Source organism: Phodopus roborovskii, unplaced genomic scaffold (assembly GCF_943737965.1).
Source record: "Phodopus roborovskii unplaced genomic scaffold, PHOROB, whole genome shotgun sequence".
Lineage (NCBI taxonomy): Eukaryota > Metazoa > Chordata > Mammalia > Rodentia > Cricetidae > Phodopus > Phodopus roborovskii.
Genome location: NW_026126560.1, coordinates 1,280,369 through 1,308,103, shown reverse-complemented (window position 1 = coordinate 1,308,103; position 27,735 = coordinate 1,280,369). Strand labels below are relative to the sequence as shown.

General features: G+C 42.6%; 2 protein-coding genes across 3 annotated transcripts in view; one reads left to right on the top strand and one right to left on the bottom strand.

Moving 5' to 3' along the window:
* The window catches only part of Psme3ip1 (proteasome activator subunit 3 interacting protein 1), a 29,567-nt gene extending 3,221 nt beyond the window's left edge, over window positions 1–26,346 (bottom strand). Inside the window, exons 1-7 of the mRNA XM_051201975.1 lie at window positions 26,068–26,346; window positions 15,042–15,135; window positions 14,038–14,174; window positions 13,276–13,374; window positions 12,584–12,705; window positions 6,631–6,761; window positions 3,111–3,175 (exon numbers count right to left, since the gene is read on the bottom strand). Coding sequence (XP_051057932.1) covers window positions 3,111–3,175; window positions 6,631–6,761; window positions 12,584–12,705; window positions 13,276–13,374; window positions 14,038–14,164 — 544 coding nt within the window. The 5' untranslated portion in view covers window positions 14,165–14,174; window positions 15,042–15,135; window positions 26,068–26,346. The remainder of the gene's footprint in view (window positions 1–3,110; window positions 3,176–6,630; window positions 6,762–12,583; window positions 12,706–13,275; window positions 13,375–14,037; window positions 14,175–15,041; window positions 15,136–26,067) is intronic.
* A 164-nt stretch (window positions 26,347–26,510) lies between these two features.
* Window positions 26,511–27,735, top strand: part of Rspry1 (ring finger and SPRY domain containing 1) — a 49,561-nt gene continuing 48,336 nt past the window's right edge. The window contains exon 1 of one of the 2 annotated variants that reach the window (XM_051201961.1): window positions 26,511–26,661. The gene's annotated coding sequence lies outside the window, so the exon portion shown is untranslated. Of the gene's footprint in view, window positions 26,997–27,735 lie in introns of both variants that reach the window. The other variant, XM_051201960.1, reaches the window with a different exon arrangement.

Below are 27,735 nucleotides of genomic sequence, written 5' to 3'. Positions count from 1 at the left end.
TATCCTTGTCTACATAGTGAGTGTGAGGCCAACATGGCCATCTTGCCAAAAAAACAAAAAACAACAAAACCAGACACAGGTAACACAAGCAGTTCACAAAACAATGGAACATGAGTTCTAAACACAGGAAAAGAAACAATTATTAGGAAGGAGTGTGTGAGCAACAGGCTCAAGAAAATTTGGCAATGACCTCCAAACTTAACCAACTATTGTGGGCTGTTGTACTCGGAGCAAAATAACCACCTTCTTCATCAGATCAGCTGTGGCTACTTGCAAGAGACCATCCCAATCAGGCCTGCTGTTACCCTCCTTACCCCTTAAGAGAAGGAGGGTTACTGGACCACCTTTTCTAAATGTGAAGGGTCATTCTAGGCCCTGAGCACAGTGCCAAGGCTTTCCCTGAAGAAGCCCCAGCACAACAAAACAACCCAGATAACCAGAGGAAGACTGTGGTCATCCTTGGAAGAAAAATCCAGTCACCCCTCTCAGCCATCTATAACCCTGCCCTAATTACACCTGGGGTAGAGTGTAGGGTATCTTGGAAAGTAGTAGAGTACATAGGCTGGGGAAGGTTAGCTGACTCCATCTATGCAGCTAAGGGAAGCAAGCCATCATCCATGCTGGGTGAAGACTCCCCAGTATGGCTGCTTTGGGATCTCCCATGCTCTGTAAGTAAGCCCAATAATACAATGACTCTCCAGGCAGGTGGTCCTAGGTTGTATAAGAAAACAGGCAGAGCAAGCCAGGGCCATTCAGCTGTGTTCCTCCATGGCTCCTGCTAAGTTCCTGCCCTGACTTCCTACAGTGATGGACTATGAACTGGAAGTGTACAATAAACCTTTTCCTGCTCCAAGTTCATTTGGTTGGGGGTTTATCATAGCAACAGATGCAAACTAGGCCAGCAGGTAAGAGGCTGAGAATAAAGACTCTTGGGCTGGGGCTGCAGCTCAGTGTGCTCAGCCTAGAGTGCAACCCAAGTACACAAGATTCTGGGTTCCGTCAGCAGGACTGTGGGGGCAGAGGGAAGGAAACAAGTCTATCTTCACTGGAAATGAATGGTCTCTAAGATGTGTGTGCTAAATGAAAAAGGTGAGACGTAGAACAGCATATGAAATTTGGAGAGAATCAGAAACATGCCCATGCACATACATGACAAAGCCCCAAAAAACAAAAAATGAAGAACCAGTGGCAGAGTGGCCTGGGAGAAAAAGGTCACTAGAAAGCAGGGAGACTTACTTTCCTCCTGTATTCTTTTTAGCCCCTTTCTAATTTATTTATATATATATCTTATTTAGACATTGTTTTTAAAAGGCCAAAAAAAAAAAAACCAATCAAAGAACATCCTGGCCATTTCAGTCAGAGCAGAATAATCCCATCAATCCATCAATTCCATAACCCCCAGGATATCCTCCCAATAAACGAACAGCACTGCAGAATGCTTGCCTATACTCCCCACTAAACAGAGGACCCTCAAAAGGGGTGCCTACCCTACTACTCCCGAAATACACCCTGGTATGGCACAAAGTAGGCTGGAATTTATGATGGGAGTTAAAGTCATTTTATAGAGTTGGGGGGGGGGGGAATGATGGTAAAAAATCTGATGGTTTTAATATTTGAGACATGACACTAAGTTATACAATTCATTCCTTGAGCATCTGTTGCATTATTATGCACCACACAGAATGCTTACAGAGCTGAGAATAAAAGAATGAAGTTCAGAATGCCTAGGAGGGACATAGCTGGCTTATGGAAGGATGGAGCTAAGTACAGAGTGGCAACAGGAATTTGGACTATTGTGACACTAGAATGGCTTAAGAGAAAGGACCAGAACCTCCAATTATCTAGGAAGTTTCAAGAGAGAAAAGAGACTGCAACTCTGACAAATTTCATTCCAAAAGCAGTTAACTGCCCAAAGAGAACAAAATAGTGCCCTCTGATCTCACCATTTGGGAATGTTTCCTGCCAACTCCTGCCTTTGCAGGGCCACTGTCATATCAAGTTAGCTGAGAAAATCATGAATAGAGAATGTTCTTGGAATGCAGGCAGATGGAGAGCACACAGACCACCTTACATGTCTTGTTGGCTCTGTTCAAGACAATTTTCAGTGGGGAAGCTCAATTTCTGTCAGGGTTGAGGTTACCCTCTGGAGGATCAAGGCAAAGCCTTCCTCCACAGATGGCAAGAGCGAAGCAAGTTCAAGGATAGCCGGTTGATTTTGGCTTATTTTCTCCTACCAAAGAAAGGTACTTCTTGTCTAGCTTATACATGAATGCAGGACTGGGAAGGCAGCATTTAGAATGACAAATATAAACTGCTTATACATATGTAGAATAGGCCTGGATGAAGACAGAAGGAATGTACAATAGTGTTTCTCTGTGGAAATGAAAGTGGACAGAAGAGAGTGTGGGAGGAACAGACTCTTCACTGATGACCTTTTTTTTTTTAATTTTTTTGAAAGATACAGGTACCTGGTACTGTGGAGAAGCAACTGAAAAAAGCATCCTCTATTTGTTTGAAAAAGATATAAATGTAAGCCCTGTTATATAGATGACCAACTGAGTTGGATTTAGATTCTCAGTCCCACAGGTGGAACTAAAAACAGACTCTTGAATTCTTCATTCAGCCCAAGAACACTCCCCTTTACTTACAGTTTCATGCTACCTAATACAGAGGCAGATTTTTATCACATAAAACGTCACCACCTTCAAGAAAAATAGACTCCTGAATACCATTAGACTCTAGGCTCAATCCAATCCAACCACTAGCAGGAACTGGGCATTCTGTCTCCCACAATTGAAATCAAGAAACCTGACATTTGGCAAGACAGAGAAAAACCCTTTGTGAGCAGAGATCACCTGACTAGGGCTTATATGCACTCCTGGGAGAACACAATTGTTATTTATCAGCTCTACTGTTTATAACACACGACTTTTATAGGGCAGCTGACACTTTTATGGTAGGAATTTCTGCTTAATATAAAACAGTTTGGCAAATTAAAGTAGGCTTATTTAAAGAGAAATAATGCACCCGTTTACATAAGATGCAGCAAACTGTCCTTTCTACAGTCATCCGTCATGAATAAAAGGAAGAATTTAAGGGACCACACCCACCTTGAGCCTTGTCATCTGGGTCAGGGTCTGATTTCAGTCTTTTCACACTGTTGCCACTCTCTGAGCTGTAACAAAAAACATGGTGATTTGAGCTATGTTGACTTTTATAGATCAAGACTGAGGGAATCAGAGCAGCAGAGATATTTATGAGAGTCTGGGGCAGTCTCAACGGCTCGGATGACTGAAATGAAAAGCTGTCGTTTCACTTCCAAACCTCTGCCCAAATATAAAAATTTACCCCCAACAAACCCAAGGACAGAGTGTGCCGACTTTGGCTTTCTGTTATCTTTATCATTCAACTTGGGTAGCATCACTGATGGATTTCAAGAGCATTTATATATTTTTACAATGGCAAAAATTTAAATTATTAAATGAAATATTTCTGATGGCATTCAGAGTCACTCAAAAGATTTTCACTAAAATAGTATCTAAAGAATATGTTCCACTGGAGAAAGGCTTCATACCAGAGGAAGAGATAGTGATAGAAGTCAAAACAGGTATCTCATATATATGAGCCATAGTCTCATCTGTGGCATGAAACCCAAGTAGTAGTACAGAAGACAGTGAATATAGCATAAGATCTGAAGGTCTCTTTTGTGGGAAGGGTGTCATGCTAGGGAGACTGTACCCACAGCTTCTCAATAGTAGGCAAGTGCTTTAGCATAGAGCTGCAGCCCCAGCCCAAGGTCTTCTGTTTGCATAATTTTTAAGGAGGTATGATAGCTATTTATATGCCTGCCTGATAAATTTCAAGACCTATTACTAAAAGAATAGAAACAAAGTATAAATAATGGAAAGAAAAAAAAATATTTTAAGGTCTTATTCCTGCCACCCCCCCAAAAAAAGAATATAAGAAAAAGTATTTTAAAAAGGGAGTATGGGAATGTAGCTGAGTCAGGTAGACTGTGGCCAATGCACTGGAAAAGTGTGGGTTCAATCCCCCAAACATTATAAACTGGGAATGCTGGCACATCCCTGTAATTCCAGTACTTAGATGGAGCAGAAGGATCAGAAGTCCAAGGCCATCTTTGGCTGAGACCAGATTGGAATACACACACCTTGCTCTTTAAGTAATACATAAATAGATAAATATAAATGAAAGAACAAAAGTAAAAAGACAACACTAAGGTGGCAGACATATTTTAGAATCTGAATATAGGCTACACAAACTAGTGAAAAACAGAAACAAAAAACAGATTAATACATTTTAAATAATCATGTAAAGGTACATATCTAAAAACTTAACAAAAGAAAACCGAACCCCTAAAACTTTGATACCCAGAAAGATTAAAAGTGGAAACATGGTACTGTTCTTCACGGTCAACTTGACTGCATCTGGAATTAACTAAAACCCTGGTGTCTTATCCCTGTGAAGAGACACCATGGCTAAAGCAACTCTCATAAGAAAGCATTTTATTTGGGCCTTGCTTATAGTTTCAGAGGTTTAGTTTATTATCATGGCAGGGAGTGTAAGAGAGACAGATAGATAAAGAGACAGAGATATAAATAAGATTTTCCTCAAAATCACATAAAACATTAACTCCAAGTACAAGAAACACAGTGTAGAGTCCTACCAAAAGAATCAGGATTGACAGGCACGGTGGAGTTTACCTGTAATACTAGCACTTGGAAGGTAGAGGCAGGTATAGAGAATAGCCTGGTCTATACAACAAGTTCCAGGCCAGCCTGGGCTACACAGTAAAATCTGTCTTAAAAAACAAACAACCCTCCCCAAATTATGATATATAAACCACAATACAATTAAGTTAGAAATTATTAAGGGAAAAATAAATACTGAATTTCATAGCCTCTAAGATACTATGATTATAAGGTGTTAGTAATGTGTGTGTGTGTGTGTTGGGGGGGTACATTAGAACCAAGTGAAGTATAGACAGGTTACCTCAGTAGTGAAAATTTAAAATGTATTTCAATATTATTTCTGAGACAAAGAAGAAATCACAGTGGTAATTTTAAATACAATAGTAGGAAATATAAAGCTGTACTTGATGAGAGCTAAAAGAACTAAATATCACTAAGCGCCACTAACTGGTTGTTCTGTTTTGATGCTTCATACACACCCTGGGGGCTTCCAGATTTTCACAGGACATTTGAATTGTCCATACAACTTCAATAACGAAGACTCCCACACTTTCAAATTTACTAAACCAGAATTAGCACGAAGCCCAGGAGTCCATATTATAAACAAACTCGCAGATTATTTTGAATAAACGAGGGTGGGGGGGATCAGAAACTCCTGCCCCAAGAGGCTAATGTGTTACCTTGCTACAAAAGCAACATGAAATGATGTACTTTGAAAACCCAAGAGAACCTCTATACAGACCAACAAGTAAGCTAACAGAACCCTTCCTAAGTATGATATAAAGACTAATCGAGGGAGACAGTTGAAATACCCACTTGGCAACAGCAAGAGTGCCCAGGAGGCAATTGCCCATCTGGAGAGCTCATCAAACTGGCCCAGGTCTGAGTCCAGAGAGCAATGAGCTTTGGGAAGCTTACAAGGATGTTAAGATTCATGGCTTTTTAAGGTTCCTCCTCAGACCACTGATCCTTCCCCCTGCGCTGCTGTACCACAATGACATTTTTACATGTGCTCAGTGTTCCTAGGAACATCTGCAGCAGACAGATGTTCTGCCAAACCACAAGACTGCATCAATACACTCTATTCAAAACATGTGGCTGGTTGCCAATACACCATATTGATTTTCCTAATAGACTGCACTTAACATCATTTCGCCCACAGTCTGGTTGGTCAAGCTGATTCAATCACTCTGGTGCCATTTCAGGATTTAAAAAGGGAAGAACAAATATGACAAAGAACTTATCAGAATCTGTGGAAATGCTTCTACCCCTACATCAGTCAAAACAAGCTATAGCCAGGCCTATAACCCTGTCACAGCTGCCATATTCTCTCAGCGCCTTTGTAGCAGCTGTCCTCTAGGTTGTTTTCTCCCTTGCCTGCTTGTCAGAGCCCTGGCTCCCTATCCATACCCCATCAACATCTTTCTAAGCCCCTCTCTAACTTCCCAGCAGAGCTGGGCTCCTCCTCCATGCTGTCACAGCTCACCAGCAACAATCCTGAAGTACCTGCTGCCTCATTTGCTAGAGATACAAAAGCTCAAATACAGAGCTATTGCTTTATTACTGTATGACCTTGGACAAGAGTTCTTCATCTGTCAAGTTGTCTTCCCATCCATAAAACAGGAGTCATAATAAATGATACTCTGAAACTGGTGAGAGGAATTTGTGAGATCATTAGAAGAAATCTGACAAGCTGCAGGCGCTCAATGAAGAGCCACATGTCAGGTGAATGAGTGATCCAGTCAGTCTAGGGTCAAAGGTTACAGGGACATTAAATCTGGCAGGAGAGAGAAAGGCAAGTGCACTAACAGGTTTGTCTACAGCAACATGCTGAATAACCATTTGCACTGGGTACCATTACAAGTGGCATTTCAGAGGACGTGGCCAGAGGGAGATTTACACCGTGTGCACACTGGCTGACCTCTTATGCTTCACAGCTCCTGCCAGCAACTTTGCCTGGGAGAACTTGTTCTTGGTTTCTATGGGTTTCACAGTCAGCTTCTTCTCCACTTCTTTATTTTCTGCAGAAAGTCCAACCTTGTTGAGATTACTGTGAGTTACAGGTTAAGGGTCAGATTATACAAAAGGAAGAAATGCACAAAGCAAAAGGTAAATCCAGTGGACAATAAATAGAGCCCGCAAGCCCCTTGGCAGACAAGACCTTCCTGCTTTGGCTTCCCAAGTGGTTGAGATATAGGCTTAAACCACTAGATCCTGTGTGTATGTGCACATATGTACATGAGTGCAGGCATGTCTATGTCATTGTGTGCATGTGTGGGGGTCAGGACAACCCAAGGATTTGTTTTTGACACTTGTTTCACTGAGTAACTCCTGAATGTGCCCAGCCCTGCTTAGTTTTTTTTTTTTTTTTTTTAATGGCCTTTGGACTCTTGTGTTATGTCTGCAGACATCTCATCTAAAATCTTAGTGGAAGTACTCTGAGGTACTGCACCTGCAGGACAAGCTGCTCCTCACGGTTCACAACTGAATGTCACCAACAGTTATAAGGACATTCTGCAAAACTCAATTTTCACCCTTGGGAGGTGAGACTTATTTCTAAGGGGTTCATATATAATTTTTCAATTTCCCTTATATTCCTTAAGATCTTTGCTTTGTGGATGGAAAAAAATGACTGAGGGAGTAAAGGACACACACACGGACACACACACGGACACACACACGGACTCTCTCTCTCTCTCTCTCTCTCTCTCTCTCTCTCTCTCTCTCTCTCTCTCTCTCTCTCTCGGGAGGAGGCAAGCAGACAGGCAGGACCTGATGACACAGGCCTATATTCCAGCTACCTGAGAGGGTAAGGCAGGAGGATCTTGGAGTTAAGCTCTACCCTGAGTTACAGACTGCTCACAACAGACAGCCTTGGAAAGTTAGAAAGATCCTGTCTCACACTAAAAAGTAGAAAAAGGCTAGGAATGCTGCTTAGTGGTAGAGAGATAGCCTAGCTTATGCAAGGTCCTAGGTTCACTCCCCAGTACCACAAAAAGGGAGAAAAAGCCCTAAAGCAGAGCACTTGTCACGTCAAGTTCATTGCTAGCTGACAAGGTTTGTCACTCCTGCTGTCTCCACTAGTATTCCTTCCCTTCTATGCTCTTCACAACTTACTAAGCATGCAAGAGTCTGATGCTGTCAGGATATAGTACTGCCTTCCTGCACAATAGTGACATCTAGTGCCCAAGAAATCTAAGTAGCAGCCTTTAAAAGAATCGGAAAAAACTAAGTACCAGACATAGGTCATCAGGTTAGGTGGCAAATTTCTTCATCGAGGCATCTTGCCAGCCCTACATCTTCATTTTCTTAAAATTGCATTTAAGCATGTGTGTGCACCACCCCCTCCACACACATACATATGATGCATATTTCCCGGCACATGTATAGAGGTAAGAAGATAACTTTCAGGAGCCAGTTTTTCTACTATATGGATCTTAGTAATCAAACTCAGGCCATCAGACTTTAACTGCTGAGCCATCTTGTCAGCCATAAGCAATAATTTTTCATTTTTATGAAAAAAAGACTTAATTTTCCTAGGAAAAATGTCAAAATCATCAGCACCTTGTGGTTTTTATCTATAACTCTGTAAGGCACAGAAACTCAAAAAGAACAAAACCTACTTATAAGTACCAAAATGTGAAAGTAAGCACATCAAAACATGTAAGTATTTATAACAAGACACAGGTTTTTAAAAAACAAAACATTTAACCTTTCTTTTGGGTTTGTGAGACAGAGTTTCTCTGTGTAGCCCTGGCTGCCCCAGAACTCACTCTGTGACCAGGCTGGCCTGGAACTCACAGACATCCACCTGCCTCTGTCTCCCAAGTGGTGGGATTAACGATGTGTGCCACCACTGACCTACTCTAATTTTTCGTTTTTTTAAAGCAGAGAAAAGGCCATCAAGATGGTTCAGCAGATAAAGGCCCTGGGATCTACATGGTAGAAGGAATGAACTGACTCCCACAAGCTATCCTTTGACCCACATTCATATGCATGTTCCTATTCTTCAACTAATAAATGTTTTTAGACGTTAAAGAAAAGCCCCAACCTTTGACAGGTAGTAACATTTTTTTATTCACATTCAAAGCAGGACCTTTTCTTCCTTAAACCCTCTCCCTCTGAAAATTTTCCAACTTTATTAGATGAGGCACTGTGTGTGTGTGTGTGTGTGTGTGTGTGTGTGTGTGTATGTATGTATGTATGTATGGGCGTGCATGCATGCATGCATATGTGTGTTGGGGAGCATGCACCTACCAGCAGAGGTCATAGGAGAAAACATCAAGTTATCTTTCCTCTATCAATTTCCATCTTATTCCTTTGACATAGAGTCCCTCACTGAATGTAGTTTCATTCCAAAGTCAGTAACAGCCAGATTGGCTGGCCAGCAAGCCCAAGAATATTCAGGTCTCTCCCAAGGCAGCCATACCTGTTTTATTTTCACATGGGTACTGGGAGTAGAACTCAAGTCTTCATGACTGTACAGAGAACACTTAGTACACTACCCATTGACCCATTTCCCCAGGCCCAGATAAGGCTGTTTTTTTTTTTAATTTATTTTATGTGCATGCCTGTTTGTCTGCACATATGTCGGTATACCACATATGTGCAGCATCTGTGAAGGCCAGAGGAGGGCAGCAGATCCCCTGGGACTGGAAACAGATGATTGTGAGCTGTTAAATGGGTCCTGGGAACTGAACTTGGGTCCTCTGTAAGAGCAAGCCAAAGACTGAGCCATCTCACCATCCTCTAGATCAGGCATTTTTAATTATACAATTTGGATATGTATAATTTACATGACACAAGTCATAGCTCATTTGTATTCATTATACAAATTCATTTGTGTTGCATTATAAAATACACCGTGTGAAAGGGCAAAGCTAAGAGTCGGCATCTAATCTAGAGTGCCCATAAATAAATATCCAGTCCCTCTAGTCCTGTCTCCACATATCTGGTTACTTGGATGTTTGGGATCAATATAATATATCTGCAAAGGACCTGCTTTTCTTCAGTTTTGTAAGACACCTTCCATCAGAACGTTCCTAGTTTCCAACTAAAGCTAACATCTTGAAGCCTTTCCAATTCTCTACTATGGTACCACAGAAAAGTTTCTTGTTCTTTCTTTCCTCTAAGTTGAAAACAAAAGAGCATTTTACATTCCTAGCACTACTCTCTAGAATGTTCCTCTGGTGGACATTTATCTGTTAATCTATCAACCTAAAATAAAACCATTTATGTGAAAAGTGTAATAATATATTTTCTTAGAGGAGAAAAGCCTGGTGTCTGAAACATGATACTGAAAGATCTGCCTATCTCCACAAATGTGTCAGCTCATAACAGTATTCTGGAATCCTCGGGGCAGAGGTGGAGGTTCAGAAGAGTCAATCTTGGGGCTGGAGAGATGGCTCGGTGGTTAAAAGCACTGGCTGTTTTTCCAAAGGTCCTGAGTTCAATTCCCAGCAACCACATGGTGGCTCACAATCATCTGTAATGATATCTGGTGCAGGCATACATACATATAGGCAGAACACTGTATACATAATAAATAAATGTTAAAAAAAGAAGAGGAGTCAATCTTAAGTTTATAGGTGAAACTGAGGGTAACTCTGCATCAACTCCCAGCCTAAACTGTACTCAAATGCCACTAACAGAACCAAGATGGGCAGCCAGTACTTATGCTCCCAATCTTGACTGACATTAAGTTACAGAGCATCTGCCCACATTTCCTCCCATGCAACTCTTTATCTACTGTACACTGTCTGCAGAAAAAGACTAGCCAGCAAAATTATAATCCTACAATCAAGCTGGGCATAGTGACACACACCTTTAAGCCCTGGGGAGGCAGAGACAGAGACAGATGGATTTCTGTGTTAGGGGCCAGCCTGATCTACCATCGTGAATTCCAAGCCAGACAGGGATGCACAATGACACTGTCCTACCACCAATTATCAATTCACAGATAAAGTCTGCTCAAAAAGAACAGTGAGTTTACTCAACTTACAAGCATGTAACATCAAAATAAGCTTCCTCACAGGATGGGAAAGTTAGGGTGGCCCACCAACAGCTCCTATGGGTTATTCACTCATTTATATATTTATTGAAAATTTACTACGTTCCAGGCACTGGGGGGAGAGGGGGAATCAGTCATTCTGGTTGTTATAGAACTTATTTTACATTCCAGCAGTAAAGAGATAAAATGAGCCAAAGCAAAAAATTGAAAATTTCCCCTATTTAAAACATAATTATGGGGCCTGGGGTAGAGCTCAGTAGTAGAGCATGTGCTTAGAATGTCTAAGTCTCTGGAAACACTCCAAGTACCACCACATGGGATTACAGACAGCAATCAGGAGCTGCAACTACATAGGTGCTTAGGGAAAGGAATGCAGAGCTGAGACCTAAGCCATGAAATGCTAACCTTGGGAAATCTAAGGGAAGATCATCTCAGGTTGAGGAGACCATGAGTTTGAGGCCTTGAAATGGAATCCATTTGATGAGAAAGGAACCTAAAGGCCAGAGGCTAGAGTACAGGACATGAAGAAGAGTGGCTACAGAACACAGTCAGGTACAATACAATTAAAGAATGCTGATATAAGCCAGTATGGAGGTACACATCTTTAGTCCCAGCACTCACAAGGCAAGGCAGACCTCGATGAGTTCAAGGCTAGCCTGGTCTACAAAGTGAGTTCTAGGCTAGTCAGACTACATAGTGAGATCCTGTCTCAAAAGAAAAAAGTTGGGGTAAGAGTAGAAATGGATACCAATTAGTAGTAACCCTAGCAATACAGAAAGTCCTTAGTGGTAAGACAGACAGCAAGATTTAGACAGGTCTGGAGTACCCTTGGTAAGTCATTTTGGCAGAGGCAGAGTAGAGAAAATGAGAAGATGAGAAAAAGACTACACTATGGCATGAACCGAGAGTTCTTCATCAGTTACGTTAGATTTGGAGATACCTGTTAAGGCATTCAAAGACATAGGATGTACGGCTGTAATTCCAGCACTTAAGACACAGAAGGAACACAAGTTTGAGGTCAACCTGGTCTATGCAGTGAGACCATCTCAGGAAAGGAGGGGAAAAGTTGGACAAGTAGATGCCTCCAATAAGGCAATATTAAGTCAAAGTAAAATGATTTTGGTTACCTGAGCCCACTGCAGGAATAGTTCTCAGGGTATGGGAGAACTGTCTACTGTTGCTAAAAACAAAAGTCAGAGGAATGTTTCTCAACATGCATTTTCAGGTTTGGGGAGGTGGCTTAATGAGTAAAAGCACTATCTGGCAAGCATAATGACCCAAGTTCAAATCCCCAGCACTCGTGTAAAATCCAGGCATGGTGCAGACAGGCAAAATCTAGGAGTTTACTGGCTAGACAGCTTGGCTAGTGCAGCAGGACTCAGGTTCAGTGAGAGGCCCCAGCTCAAGGGACTAGAGCAGGAAGTGAAAGAGCAGGACACTGGACGTAATTGTCTTTGACTTCAGTAGGCATGTACTATGCACACACATGCATACAAAAGACAATTCATGCTCTTTTAAGTCTCAGGAGCCAATTTCTCCCCAGCGAGGTTGGCTACATTGCACATCTGTCTAAGTCTGACTCGACATGGCAAGAATAACCTGCTTGAGACTATGAGAATTTATGCCTGGTTAATCCTGGAAAATGTAGACTTCTGAACAACAGACTGAACATGCAGCACACCCCACTGATCACAGCCAGTCAGTCACTCAGAGTATGGGACATCAATGTTGACAGACTGTAAGGACTATAGGGACATGGGTGCGGACAGATCCTAACGACTATAGGGACATGGGTGTGGACAGACCATAAGGACTGCTTTCTATCTGTGAGAAAAGTGTCACTTTTATTCAACACAAAGGATATTCTGTATTCCTTCAGCTCCTCCAGCTCCTCTTCTCGTCGCTGCTTTTCTAGGAGTTCCTGCTGCCGAGAAACCTCATCCAGGAAGTTGGTCTCATCTTCATCTAAACCTCTTACCATGTTTTCTGAGAAAGTAATTGAACAAGGGATACTGAGAAAACTAAGAAAAAACAGTCTTCTTTGACTTTTCCCTTCCTACATTAAAAAAAAAAATGTGTGCGTGTGTGTGCGCGTGCGCATGCGCGCGCCGTGGCACACACATGAAAGCCAGGGGACAGCCCTCTGGAGTCAATTCTCAATTCTCTCCTTCCAACTGTGGGATTCGGGGATCAACTCATGTTGTCAGCTGGCACAGCAAGCCCTTATACCACTGAGCCACACTACTGGCCCTTTTCCTTTTAAATAAGCAGCAGACTCTTTAGGCAATTAAAAGAAAGAACTGTTAAACACCATGGCTCTTTTATAAATAGCATGGCGTAGAGTCAAAGCATTGCTCCTATTACTAGATATTAGCACAGAATTCAAATGGTATCTTAAGCAAGAAGTAAAAATGTCCACTGTGGCTTAGAAGGCCTACCTTCCGGAGGTTGGGTAATCTAAACAATTTTATTGCTAGTAATAAAGATGATTTCATGAGGCCAAAGTACATCAAAAGGCCCAGTGAAACCCTCAAATGTGAACTTTCCGGAGCTTACTGAATTTGAACTGCTCCTCATACTCCTGCTGTTTCCTGTCTTTCTGTTCCTGTAGCCGTTCATACAGAGAGCGGGGGTCATAAGCCTCCTCTGGACATTCTAAAAGGAAAACAGGATAAAGGAGACAGAATTTAGGTTGTTTCATATTATTTTGGAATCACAAAGAGCTGGAAAAATAGTTAAGTCTCTACAAATGGTCCAAGGGTGAAAATATCAAAAATAGGACAAAATCCATAGCTTTCCTTAGTATCTCGGTCAGAAAGGGGCAGGTCATTTTCAAAGGCAACCATTAATGCCAGGGTGCTAACCAGATGAGCAACCAGTCCAAACCTATTAGCAACATCCTCAGTTCAAACTCCACCTGTAACAATGGAGGAGACTAGCAGAGTTTCCTGGAAGGCACTGGTAGAGAGAAGAGGGAAAATATAGAGCGCTCTGGTTCTGCCATGGAAACTTCACCCCATGAGGCCCAGTTCCTAAACTCTATCGAGAACAATTAGCAGAGTTTTATCAGGATTAAAGAGTTAAATGAGAGCCTGGAGAATTGGTTCAGTGGTTAAGAGCACTGGCTGCTCTACCAGAAGAACCAGGTTCAATTCTCAGTACCACATGACAGCTCACAACTGTTAACTCCAGTTCCAGGGACTGGACACCTCCACACAGACATTCATGCAGGCAAAACAACAACATACATAAAAGCAAACAAATAAATCATTAGGAAAAAAGTTAAATGAGCGACTGTCCAACTCTAGATCTTTATACCTTGTGGATCTTCTGGTTTTCGGACTTTCTCCCATTCTTCTTGCCTCCTTTTGCGCCGCTCATCTAGTTCTGCCTCGGACACAAACCTCTTTTTGATGACCAGGTTACCATCATCCCCTCCATCCATAATGGCTAATCTACAGGGGGGAAAAAACAAAACAAACAATAACAACAAACTACAGTTTTGAAGAACTATAATTAAAATTCTGAAGAGAAGTGTAGTGAGATATTCATCCTTCCTGCACCTGTCACACTGACCACGCCCATTGGGAGGACAGTGCCATGGAAGAACTAGGTCTGGGGTTGGGAACTCTGGAGCTCTCTCTTGCTTCCTGGACGGAGAGCATCTGGAGGCATCCTTGGGACTGGAACCTGCTGGCGTTCATCTGTCTCTGTTGTACATTATTTCTCCCTGAATAAACACCTATTCAGCATATCTGTTTTCCTCATCCTTATTTTTCCACGATAGAGAAGGGCTGGGGATGTAACTCAACTGGTAGAGTACTTGACTATCATGCACGAAGTCCTGGGCTCTGTACCCAGCACCTCATATACTCAGTGTAGAAGTACACTGTATTCCTCATATACTGGGTGTAGAAGTACATGCCTGTATACCCCATGCACTTGGTGTAGTAGTACATGTCTGCACTCCTCATGCACTGGGTACAGAAGTATACGTCTGTACTACTCATGTACTGGGTATAGTAGTACATGTCTGTACTCATATACTGGTGTAGAAGTACATGTCTGTACTCCTTGCGCATGAGAAGTAGAGCCTTTCAGGTGGAGGCTATCCTGGCTTATCAGCCAGTAACATCTGTGTTTTCTAGTCCCTGAGAGGTTCTGGAATCATTCTTTTGACACAGTGTTCCACAGTATGTCACACTGAAGGCATTTCTCTGTCCCACCACTCTATACAAATGGGCCTTCCGGGCACCCCACTTTGTAGCTGTAGTATTTGTCACTGTGCCTCATTTCAAGAGCATGACACTACTTTGATTTACCTGTTATTGCTTCCAAAGCAGATTTTAATGGAGAATCTCGGGTACTTGAGGAGTCTTAGTCAAGTTCAGTCTGTATAGCAGGGAGGTAACAGACCTAGGTACACAAAACATGAGTGTAAGGAAAGAGCCAGATCTCCCTAACTTTCAACTCAACACTCTCTAATACTAGCCAGCTGCTGGTGTCTACCCTGCCCTTCCTCCCTTTGAAGCAGTGGCCATATCTGTGCCCCCAGAACTCTGACTTCTGCCCTTTCCTTCAGCCCAGGCTGTCCTGTAACTTGTTCTGTAGACCAGACTGGCCTCAAACTCAATAGATCTGCAAGCCTCTGCCTCCTGAGTGCTGGGATTAAAGGCGTGCACCACCAATAGGTACTGCAGGCCATCTTACTCCTACAACCCAAGCCTGTTATTCATATGCTGATGAAGAAGATATCAAACCTCCTTTTGACTCTTTCCTGACCTCTTCAGAGAAGCAGGTAGAAGGAAATAAAGATAGGAAAGTCTTATGTCTTTTCAAAGTTAACATTTTGGGGCTGGGAATGTAGCTCAGCAGTATAGCACTTGCCTAGCATGTGCAAGCCTTGGATCCTGGCCTTTTTTCCCCCTGAAGAGTTAAGGAATTAAACATCTACACTGACATTTTTTTTTTTTTTTTTTTTTTTTTTTTTTTGGTGCTATCTACAACATTACTACCTACCAAAGAGGCACAAACTCAACCCAATATGTATTCCAAGGTGACCTTTGACAACCCAAATAATAGTTCATTAGAAAATAAGTCGGGCTAAAGAGATGACTGAGCAATTAAGAGCACTGACTGCTCTTCCAGAGGTTCAGAGTTCAATTCCCAGTCCCTACATTTTGGCTTGCTGTGATACTAGTCCCAGGGGATCTGACACCTTTTTATGGCTTCTTGGGGAACCAGACATGTATGTGGTACATAGACATGCATGGAGCCAAAACACCCATAAAATAAATGAAAATTTAAGTCTACATCTCAAAAAAGCAGCAATTTGAAGCTTTTACCATGTGTTATACACTTCTGATGTGCATTATCAACTTTACATGCACACAGAACCTATGAGAAATACTCTTTATAAATGAAGTTGAAGCCCAAGTTCAGTCAGCTGTTCAAAGTATCTACATAGCAAACAGTAGAGCTAAGAATCAAATCCAAATCTATTTTTTGTATTCTCAGATGTGGTGGCACATGATTGTAATCCCAACACTAAAGACTGAGGCAGAAGGATCATGAGTTTAAGACCAGCCTGGAATACATAGCAAATTAAGGCTCGCCTGAGCTATTAATCTCTCTCTGTCTCTCTCTCTCTCTCACATACACACCTACTTCATCATACTCCTCCCCAGAAACGACATAATCTCAGTTAAAACAAAGACATCGGTGGACATGGTGACCAATACCTGTAATCTCAGCACTCAGAGGTAAGGACAGAAAGATGGGCTACAGGTTAATCTGTACTATACAGTGAGACCTTGTTTCAAAAGACTAGGGAATGGTGTCTTAGTTACTATTCTATTGCTATGAAGAAAAGAGCATGATCAAGGCAACTGATAGAAGAAAAGTTTTGATTTTGGGCAGAGGGCTCATGAAGGTTAGAGCCCATAACCATCAGGGCAGGGAGCATGGCAACATATAGGCAGGCATGGTGCTAAGGCTAGAGAACTTACATCTTTATTCACAAGCACAAGGCAGAAAGAGAGCTAACTGGGAATGGAGAAGGGCTTTTAAAACCTCAAAGCTCACCCCCAGTGACACACCTCCTAATCCTTTCCAAACAGTTCTACCAACTGGGCACCGAGCATTCAAACATATGGGCCTGTGGAGACCATTTTCATTGTAACCACCACCGTTGGGAATGTAGCTAACTGTGCTAGGCTCTGGCTTCATTCCTCAGCATGGGGGTGGGGGCAAGAGAAAAGAAGGGCATGTCAATTTCAGCTATTTTTCCTACATCAAAATTGAGTGCTGAGAGGGCAATGTTTTTGTTTAGTAAAGATCAAAAATGGAATGTGGGCAGTAAACCCAAACATTCAAAACAGGATAAATCATCTCAGCTTGAATCCTACTGTTGGGGTTTAGTTCGAGCTAAGAAATGAGAATTGTGAAAATTACTAGAAAGAAAACTGAGTCAGCTGAGGGAAGCTTTTACCCCCACCTGGCTCACACTTTGGTCTTTTCTGATGTAACAGCACCCAATGCCTCCAGCCAGATGCTAGGACACAAGCAGGACTGCTCTGTCTCTGTGGCTGCAAACTTCCTCAAGCTCTTCAGAGCAATCTCAGGAAACAAGAGCCAACAGCTTACAAAATGTCCCCAGGAAGAATGTGAGCTGGTAGAATGGGAGTCATGCTGGACCGGTGCTTTCCCCTACTTCACCCTTCCTATCGTTTGTTTCAGCTCTCCCTCCCCAGCCTGTTATTATCTGTCTACTTTCCTCCCCCTACTCCTGTTTCTTAGTGAATAACTCACAACAGGACAGGTCCTTAAAGTCTCCACCTGACATCAGAGTCCATCACACACACTAAGGAGAGAAGCAATAATTCCTATTTTAGACCTTCAAGATGAGCCACTGCATGCCCTTTCCAGGCAGCCAACTCCTAAAACCTTACAGTTCTTGCTCTGAAATCTGTACTACGAATTCCACACATAAATCTAATCCATCAAGATGAATCTTTTTCCAACAACACCATGCTTCATTATAGGAAGGTAACTCCTACTCTCCTCTTAATGTGCTACTTTTCCAAGGCAAACATCCAGATTTTAATCCTACAAGGTGGGCAGAAATGTGTTTCCAAGCAGCGAACTTGTCTGGCCTGATGGCACATGCATGTCTGTAATCCCAGCACTTGAGGCAGATACAGAAGGATCAAGAGTTCAAGGACAGCCTAGGACACACAAGACATACCTAAAAAACCAGGCCAGCCAAATGCTTCAGAGAGTAATCTGTCTGCTGCCAAGCCTGAGTTCAATTCCCAGAATCCACATGGTGGAAGGAAAGACGTACTCCTGCAAGTTGTTCTCTGGACTCCACATATGAGTGCGTGTACAAAGACACACATTTAAAAAAGCAATAACAAATGAGAAGCCAAATTCTGTATGTTCTGTATAATATTCAGAATATTTCTTCTCCAAAAAATATTCAGATCTTTCAAGGATCTTCTTTCACAGTCAGTAACCACAACCATGTAGGTTGGGTGTGGTAGCTCACATCTATAAACCTAGCACTAGGGAGGCTGAAGCGGAAAGATCTTAAGTTCCAGGTTTCAAAATAAATAAATAATAGTGCAAGGCAAGCTAGTTTAATTTTAGGCAGCTTTCAATATAATATACTCAATTTCAACCAATCAACAGCAAATACCTTCTGTTGTAGTCTTATTAAAGTGACACAGGCAATGATAAAGACCACGGACTCTGGTAGGAAGAGAATTAAGTTCAAAATCAGGGTAAGAACTTGGTATGACACTGGGCAAGTCATTAATTCCTGAGCCTTGATGTCCTTATCCACAGGTCACATACACCAAAGGTGATCAAGACAGCACTGTACAACAGAAAGTCTTTGTGTGGAGAAACATGACAATTCATGCAGAGCACTTGGCACGGTCTTTGGCACATCTCAAGATGCTTTGAAAGGCTTCCAGCTACTACCTAGGCAGGGTACAGCAGTGAGAGAAATGTGTGTACTCAAGAATGGGAAGAAATAAGTCATAAACAAATATGACCTTTAAATGGAAAAGGAGCCACACCAATCTGAGAAGTCAGAAAATATATATAACTTTAAGGTGCACATATCTAATTCTCTACACATGTTAAGTTGGTAATTCTACTATTTGTCCAACACTGTACTAGACTTTATGAAGTACACAAGAAAAAGTAAGGTCAATAATCTTGCACTTACACTGGATAATATGACACATAATAAACCACTAAAGTGAACAGTACAGGCAGATTAGGTACTGCAGGAAACACATATGGATGGATGGCTTCCCAGGCTCAAGCCTTGAATGTGCACCTAGATTCTTCATTCTTTATACCTTTATATCCCACATGTCACCTAGTTCTGTTGTTTTTACCTCACAATGATCTCTTCTTAATCTATTCTTTTTGTGGGAGGTGGGCCCCTTTCTTTCTAATTCTTTTTTGGGGTTCCCTCTTGCATGGACTCCTTTACAAGTATTCCATAGGTAGTTTCTATTCTAGCCTCCTTTCAATTCATTCTTTCCATTATCAATATAATAGTCATTCTAAAAGGTAAACCTGTCTGTTACTGTCCACTTAAAATGACACTTTATCATCACCACCACCCCCATATACACTAGAATGAAAATCAAACTGTTAAATGACATTGCCACAAATAGCTCTTGTGGGTGAAATTACCTTGTGGTGGAAAATACTTATGTGAGAGTAAAGTCCATTTTCATTGTGTGATTCCCTCGACTGTCTCGCCTTCCACATCTCCCTAACTTAATTTACAATAACCCTCCACATGCAGCACTGCACAGCCACATTGTACATCTCACAGTCTGTCTCATTCTCTGCAGACCTTGCCCAGGTTGTTGCCTGTCTTGCTTCATCTTTGAACCTCACGTGAACTTCTCTGCTTAGACTCAGAATGAAGATCCCCATCTCTAAGAAGCTTCCATACCCTAGAGTAGGGGGTGCATAGTTCTTTCCTGTGTCCCTATTACATTTAAAACTCTAGATATCAACCATTAACTATGCTTTACCACTGCTGAATGTTACAACAACTCTTTACCCATACTGCCTATCAGCACAGTGTGGAGCATATATGTCAGGTGTATAATAAATATTAACTGAATAAACCAACCACTAGGAGGAACTAAAGAGTCTAAGCAGGGGAAAAACCGCATTCGATGAATATTCCCAAATACTGTCCAATGTTAAGTTAGGCAACAGTGGCCATTACTCAAGGGCTTACTGCAGTTTCAGTGTCTCAAGGAATTCTGTTCAAATATCAGCCAACTTTAAGCACGAGAATCAAAATTGAAACAATTTTCTTTGTTATAATATTGAAACCATCTTTCAAAACACAACGCTTGCTATTTTCCTTTTACTCAGTGATTCTCAATCTGTGGATTATAAACCCTTGGCAAACTTCTGTCTCCAAAATTACAAAAATATTTACATTTTCATAACAGTAGCAAAACTACAAATATAAAGTAAATAACAAAAATAATTGTGTGGTTGGGGGTCACCAGAACATGAGGGAAAATTACACACACACACACACACACACACACACACACACACACACAGTATGTATGTATGTTTGTTTGGTTTTTCAAGGCAGGGTTTCTCTGTATAGCCTTGGCTGTCCTGGAACTCACTCTGTAGCCTCAAACTCAGAGATCTACCTGCCTCTGCCTCCCCAGTGCTGGGATTAAAGGTGTGAGCCACCACCACCTGGCAAGGAAATGTATTAAAGGGCTGCAGCATTAGGAAGGTTGAGAATTTTGCAACTGATTATAAATACTTGTATTGGACCCCCACTAAGATGGCTTAGTGGGTAAAAGAGCTTGCTGTGCAAGCCTGAGCTTGAGTTTTAGAATTCTGGGAGAGAAAAAAACCAAACTCCTGGAGTTGTCCTCTGACTTCCACATGTGCTCAATGGCATGTGCACCCTTATACCACACACACACACACACACACACACACACACACACGCACGCACGCACGCACGCACGCACGCACGCACGCACGCACGCACGCACGCCATACCCTTGCTCATTCCCTCATACTTGTCTGTCTATGAACGTGAAGGGTGCATGAGGGTGCTGGTATAGTCTACTGCTCTCTTGTCTATTCCTTTGGGACAATCTCTCTCTGAACCTGGGACTTAGGTGTTTGCAGATTTGTTGTAAGCTAGCCAGTTTCAGCTAGCCTCTTGTCTCCACCCTGTCAGAGCTTGGGTTATAAAAGTATGTCTGACTTGTGGTTTGTTACTTGAATGATGGGATCCAAACTGTGACTGCACAACAAATGCTCTCAACCACTGACAAAAGAAAATGGGTTGGCTTATTTTTGCTACCCTATTTTAAATAAAGTCTTATAACACACAAATCTGATTCTCTGAGTATATTTCTACATGTAGGGTCTAATTTTAGAAGGATATGGTAGCCAGCCTGATGTAAATGTAGTCTGTCATCACAAAATTCATTTCCATATGAAAACAAATCTCATTAACTTGAATCATGGCACTAGGTAAGTAGATTAATTTTTCAATTCTAGGGTAGCAATTACTTTGTAAGTTGTGTGTTTTAGACTTTTCAGAATATGCTATTTAAGACACCTACCTAGATTCTTTTTTTTTTTTTTTTTTTTTTTTTTTTTTTTTAAGAAAAACACAAGATGGAACTAAGAGCAAGTTACCTGCTATATAGCCCAACTAAACTTCTGAAAAGAAAAGACTACTTTCTGATCAGAAGACACTGCTACCAAGCAATAGTAATTTAGATCAAACCAACTTTTCCTTCTTATAAAATGTCTTCGGAGAATGACAATTACTTAACAAAGAACTCTGCTAATACTTATTACCAGATAAAGCAGTCAGTGGGTAAAGTAATGTCAATCTTCTAACATAGCAAGAGATTCTAATAAATCAAAATGAGATCATAGCATAAGCATTTTAATCTATATTAAGATGTGCATTATAAAGGGCATTTTCTAATAAATTTTGAAGCATCAAAGAAACATGCAAACATGCACTGTTATGTCAAATATTTAATGTATTTATTTATTTACTTACACAAGCGTGCGCGCACACACACACACACCCCTTTCCACAGTATAAGGTCAAAATCTCTGCTTATACATCTAATTCATCTCCTTACACTAAAGGGAAAAGGAAAACTAATTTAAATATTTGCTCCTTTAGCTGGTGTTCAGCTTTCTACTTCACACTTTTAACTCTCAGAATATAAACAATCCTCTCACTGTGTGTGATTCTAATTTTACTTGTATTTTGCTACATACTTTAACAAGTAAATGCAAAGCAACTACTTCATCTGGAACACAGGGATATCAAAACAGCAGTATCTTTTGGTCCTGTCACTCCAACCCCAGCACGGAGCTCCCCCCCCCCACCAGAAAAAGGAAGAAGACACAACTACAATAAAAATCTTCAGCATTAGTCTTCAATATAGTGTCTTTCTGACAAATGTTCAAGGTCAGCTTTTTTTCTAGACAATTTTGGCATCTGGGTTGCCTTTAGACCCAACCCACACACCAAATCCTACCCCATCTTCTGCACATCCATCCTTAACACTATAATCAAACTGAAAAAAGAAATTGGCCTGTAGCAAAAGACTAACCAAGCCAGCTTTTAAAAGTTGGTTTATGTTTTGTTTTGGTTTTATGAAACAGAATCTCACTATGTAGCCTTGGCTGGCCTGGAACTTGATAAACAGACCACAGTGGCTTCAAACTCAGGGATTCCCCTACCCCTAAATAAAGGCCCACCAAGCCAGGTCTTGTGTTGTTTGTTTTTTGTTTTTAAAGGCAAATCTTCACAAGGCACAGTGCTAGGTACTAAATAGGAGCACATAGTCAATTGCAATAATGCAATGAATGAGGCACACAGCAATTTAAGGAAAAGTAGGACACAGTTAATGCTATAGGAGTAGGAGCTAAGCACTAAGTACCCACCCATCCTTTTGGTGTTTTCAAGGCAGGGTTTCTGTGTAGTCCTTGCTGTCCTGAAACTTGCTCTGTAGACCAGGCTGGTATCAAAAGTCTTAGATCCACCTGCCTCTGCCCCCTGAGTGCTGGCATCAAAGGTGTGTATCACCACATCCAACTTAAACACTAAATCCTTGTAGGCAGACTAGAACAAGGCACCAGGCAGGGAAGTCTAATTCTTATAGCTGCTGTGACACTAAATAATGAAAGTATTGAACATTTTATGCAGAAATATCATCTTTCATTTAAGGGTACAGTAAATCACAAATTTCCAGTATGAGAATCAAGGGGAGAGAGGCTTTTGTCTCTGGAGAAGATAGACTAAATATAACCTGCCCTCTATTTTTATTCTTAAAAAGCTGGAACTATAATAATAATAATAGCTGAAAGATGGATCAATGGATAAAATGTTTGCCAACTAAGTGTGAAAAAAAATTCTCAGTTTGAAGCTCCAGAACCCACATAAACACAGGATACTGTAGCTCACGCCTGCCATCTCAGTGTTCCTTCCTAGATATAGGAGGCAGAGACATCCCCAGAAACTGTGGGCCAGCTAGCCAGACAAATATGATGGTAAACAAATAGAACCCCTATCTCAAACAAGATGAAAGTCAAGGACAGGAGAGATGGCTCAGCAGTTAAGAGCACATGCTGCTTTTCCACAGGATGAGTTCAGTTCCAGGCACAATACAGGCTCATAATTGCTATAAGTAGAGCACCAGTGAGTGGTCTGGTGCCCTTTTCTGGCTTCCTCCTGCACCTGTATATACATGATATACAGACACACACATACCTCTACCTAAAATAAATCTTAGAATAAAAGAAAGGAAGATGATCAATACACAAAGTTGTTTTCTGATACAACATAAATGTGGTATGTAAATCTACACATACACACATACAAATATGTGTACACACATACACATCAAACACATCACAAGCAAAAGTAAACTAACAATTAAATCAAAAAAGCCAAAAATACGGCAAAGACTTTGAACAAAATCTAGAAAGCAAAAACCAGAAATAAACCCAAGATTCACTATAATAATACTATGATGAGGCAACAGAATCATCAAAGCTGCTCACAGAGTGTATTGATAACCATTTCCCGCCCATCTTCACCTGGTACCCAAAGAACTACCTTGAAAAGGGATAGCAAGAGAAATTAAATACATGAATCACACAACAAATATGCTTATGATGTTTAAAATAAAAAAAAAAAATCAAGCCTTGAAATTAACAGCAAAAAATATGAAACTTTCCTTAAAGTGACAAAACAAAATAAAAACTTCAGGAACTAAAAACTATAATAAATCTAAGATGTCTGTGTTTAAGAGGGGCACAGTGGGAGGCAAAAGCAGATGGATCTCTAGGAGTTCCTGGCCAGCTTGATAGTTCTAGTACAGCCTAAAGAGGGACCCTGTTTCAAAAAACAAAAACAAGGAAACAAAACGAACCAAAAATGATGTGTATAATAACAATGTGGGGATAGGAGAGAATGAAGAAATTACCCAGTCTGGAAGTAGAATGACACAGAAAGATCCTGAGTTCTAGGTCAGTTTGGGCCACAAAACAAGATCCTGCTCAAAAAAAGAATAAAAGCAAGCAAGCAAACAAAAACAGCCTAATGAAGATACAGGGTAAAAGTGTCTATGGAAGTCAGTAAAGAAACAGTCCAGAAGAAGCAATATAGCAAATATAAGTGACCATCACTTTATAGAATAAGTCACTATTTCAAGATCAAAAGGCTACTTAACATTGACAAAGGTAATAGCATACACCTATAATTTCAACACTTGACAGAAAAACAAAACAAAACAGGAGCCCAAGGTTAATTTTCTGTATATATCAAATCAAAGGTCAGCCCAGCTACAAGACCATCTAGAAACAGCAATCAAGCATTATACCTGAAAACACAAAACAAAGTTGAAACACTCTTAAACGCACTTCTGGGTAAAAGTGGTCATATTTAAGAATGAAGATAAGGGACTGGAGAGATGGTTCAATGGTTAAGAACACTAGATGGTCTTCCAGAGGTCCTGAGTTCAATTCCCAGAGCCCACAAGGATGGCTCACAACCATCTGGAATGAGATCAGGTGGCTTCTGGCCTGCAGGGATACATGCAGACAGAACACTGTATACATAATACATCTTAAAAAAAAAAAAAAAAAGAATGAAGCAGAAGATTGCCTCTAAGCAAGTTCAGATCCCTGGATGGTGACAATGAAGGGTGACAACCAGGTAAATGGTCTTCGAATAATTCTTCCCTTTTAAAGGCATTAAGACTTCAACTTCAAAAGGTTGTACTACTCAAACCCTTAAGACATTATTCACAGCTTATCTTGGGATCTAATCAAAATACATAAAATGCCTTTATTTGAACTCAATTCCTATCAAAGAGAGCTCTACAGATTCTTTTCAAATATTTCAGAAGCAGTATCTGCCAAATCACTTTTGTTTATCCTGCTTTGTTTTCTGACAGTCTTGTTATGTAGGCCAGGCTGGTCTCCAACTGACCCTCTCCCCTCCCCAGCCTCCATGGACCTAGGATTTCAGAGGTATTCCAAATCATTTTATGGTGTCTCTGGGGACACATCAATACATCACTTAACCAATAAAACCTGTCTTACAGGTTTACACAGAAGTCTCCGTAAACCTAAAAAACAGGTTCATATCAGCCTTTGTGGTCCCACTCTAGACCTAAGAGGTGAGGTATGAGATCTGAATTTTAAAACCTGGTTTCCCTCTTAAGAAGCACTTACGTGGACTGACATTCCAAGAGGTACCAACTCTCAAATAAGACATCTCAATTATCAGTCTTACTTCTAATGGGTACACCGCTGTGTTTCCTATTAGAAGAGAACCAGCGGGGCACAGCGACATATAACAAATGTGTTTCCCATCCTGCAATTACACTCTGAGATTCAACGATTCTCGATCGGCCATGCCACGTTTTCTAAGGAGCGTGGAGCTGTTCCGCGTGGAACAGAGGCGGCTGCTTACTTGAGGCCTGGATGGCTCCAGCTAGCAGAAAAGTGCTGAAAGCAGCAAGAGGCCCGAAAGTTTTGGCGACCAAGAAGGGGTCGGAACCTCCCACCGCGACCCACACGCCGTCCGGCAGGCTCCCGCGGCTCCGGAGGCTCAGGGGGGCACCGCAAACTCCCTGTCCAGCAGACTCAGGGCACCGGGCACGGCAAGGACGCGGACTGAAGGCAAGCCTGGGCCCTAACCCTGACTCCGGCCGTAGTTCACCCACGCCTCGGCCAAGAAGCCAGGTTTCGCCTCCAGGCGCGGACCCAGGTCGCACTCACCTACCAAAGCGCGGGAGGCGCCGCGACGCCCAAGTCAAACCGCCGCCGCCAAGGCCACTCGCTCTTAAAAAAGTAGAAAAGAGAGACAAAAAGAACAACGGCTTCAAACAAGCAACCAGACTTTGCTTTTGTATTCCTTTTGACCCTTCGGGGCTTCCTGTTCCTCACCGCCACAACAAATTCCCACCCCGCTTCCGGCAGCAGAGCCCAATCAACAGCTCCCTCCCTCCCGGAGCGCCTCGTGGAAATCCGGTGCTCCAACACCGGATGGAGAGATTTGATTGGGCCATTCACCCTTCGGCAAGGGGATTAGCCGGTTCATTCCAGGGTGGCGGGCCGAACCGCGGGCTCACGTGACACGAGCTTTGAAAGACGATTGGCTGCCGGAGAGAGGGATTGCCACCGAGGAAGGGGCGTTTCCTAGGGGACTGAGGGAGGGCCGGGGCGCTGCGAAGCGGGGGTGGGCCCTGCGCGTAATGGCAGTGCCGTGTCCTCGCGTCCATCTTTACCGCTCTCTTGGACCTGTCACAAAGGAGTCGCGCCGCTGTCGCTGTCGCTGTCCCCTCCCTCCGGTGGGCCCGGGAGCTAGTGAAAGTCAGTGCCACAGCCCAACGTCGCTCCTCTGGGAAACCCCTTGGGGACGTGGCCGGGGAGGGAGCCTATGGGCTAGGGACGTCTATGAGGGAAGGGAACAGACGCTAGAGCCTGGGTCGGAGAGACCGGACTGGGGCCGCGGCCGGCTCTGGGCAGGGGTCTGTGAGAGGGTGGCGCTGGCCAGAGCCGGGGAAGCAGCCGGAACGTTCTCTTCCGAGGCCCGCGCTGGAGGCGCCTGAAGCGGTTCCTAGAAGAGGGTGTTCCCCTTTGGGAGATCTTGACTGGAGGAGGTCCTGGGTCACCCTTCCGAGGAGACTGCGGCTAACCGGGCCCAGGTGAGAGGCAGGTACCCCCTGGGGAGGCTCCCGCTGTGGAGGATCGCTGGTCCTGGCCGCTTGGGGCAGAAAGGGTCGAGGGGCGCTCACCGTGGGCGGGGAGTTCCTTTTAGGGAGTTTGCGTTTCAGTGGGAAGCTGACTTCCCCTGGGGAGGTCTGTTGGTGCCTTGGGGTGGAGAGTTCTACGTGGTGGAGAGAGGCTGTGAAGAGTTCTATGCCGTAGAGAGAGGCTGGAGGCGGGAGCCAGACCTAGCGGATTCTCCTACTCTCGAGGCCTGAGCTAAAATTTGGGTAAAACCCTGGGGAGGGGAAATTTCTGGGCAGCTCTTTCCATTGGAAAGCCTGAGTTCGGGATAGTAAGCGGAAACGGGAATGGCCAGGGTTTCCCTCTCTCTGGAGATGGACCAGGTGTCCTAGACGAATGATTCTGCTGCCTCTGGGCTCAGCGCCAGAGTGGGACGCGGGAGTCGTCCCACCAGCACCCCCTGCGAGCCTCCAAATTTGGCCTTACTTCCTGCGTGCTGTCTGCCTCGCTTTCCCGTTCTTACAGGAGACCTGTGAAGAGCTACTGGGCTGAAACGCTTAGATTCCGTATTATGTAGGTGTCTGAGTGAGGCTGCATCCCCTGGTCCCCTGAACTGTTGTTCTTTGAACTTTGAAAAGTTGGCTGTGTCTGTTATTGCCTGAGTAGCGTCTTGCAATCTCCCTGGCCCTTCACTTACACTTGCTTGCCCTTGGT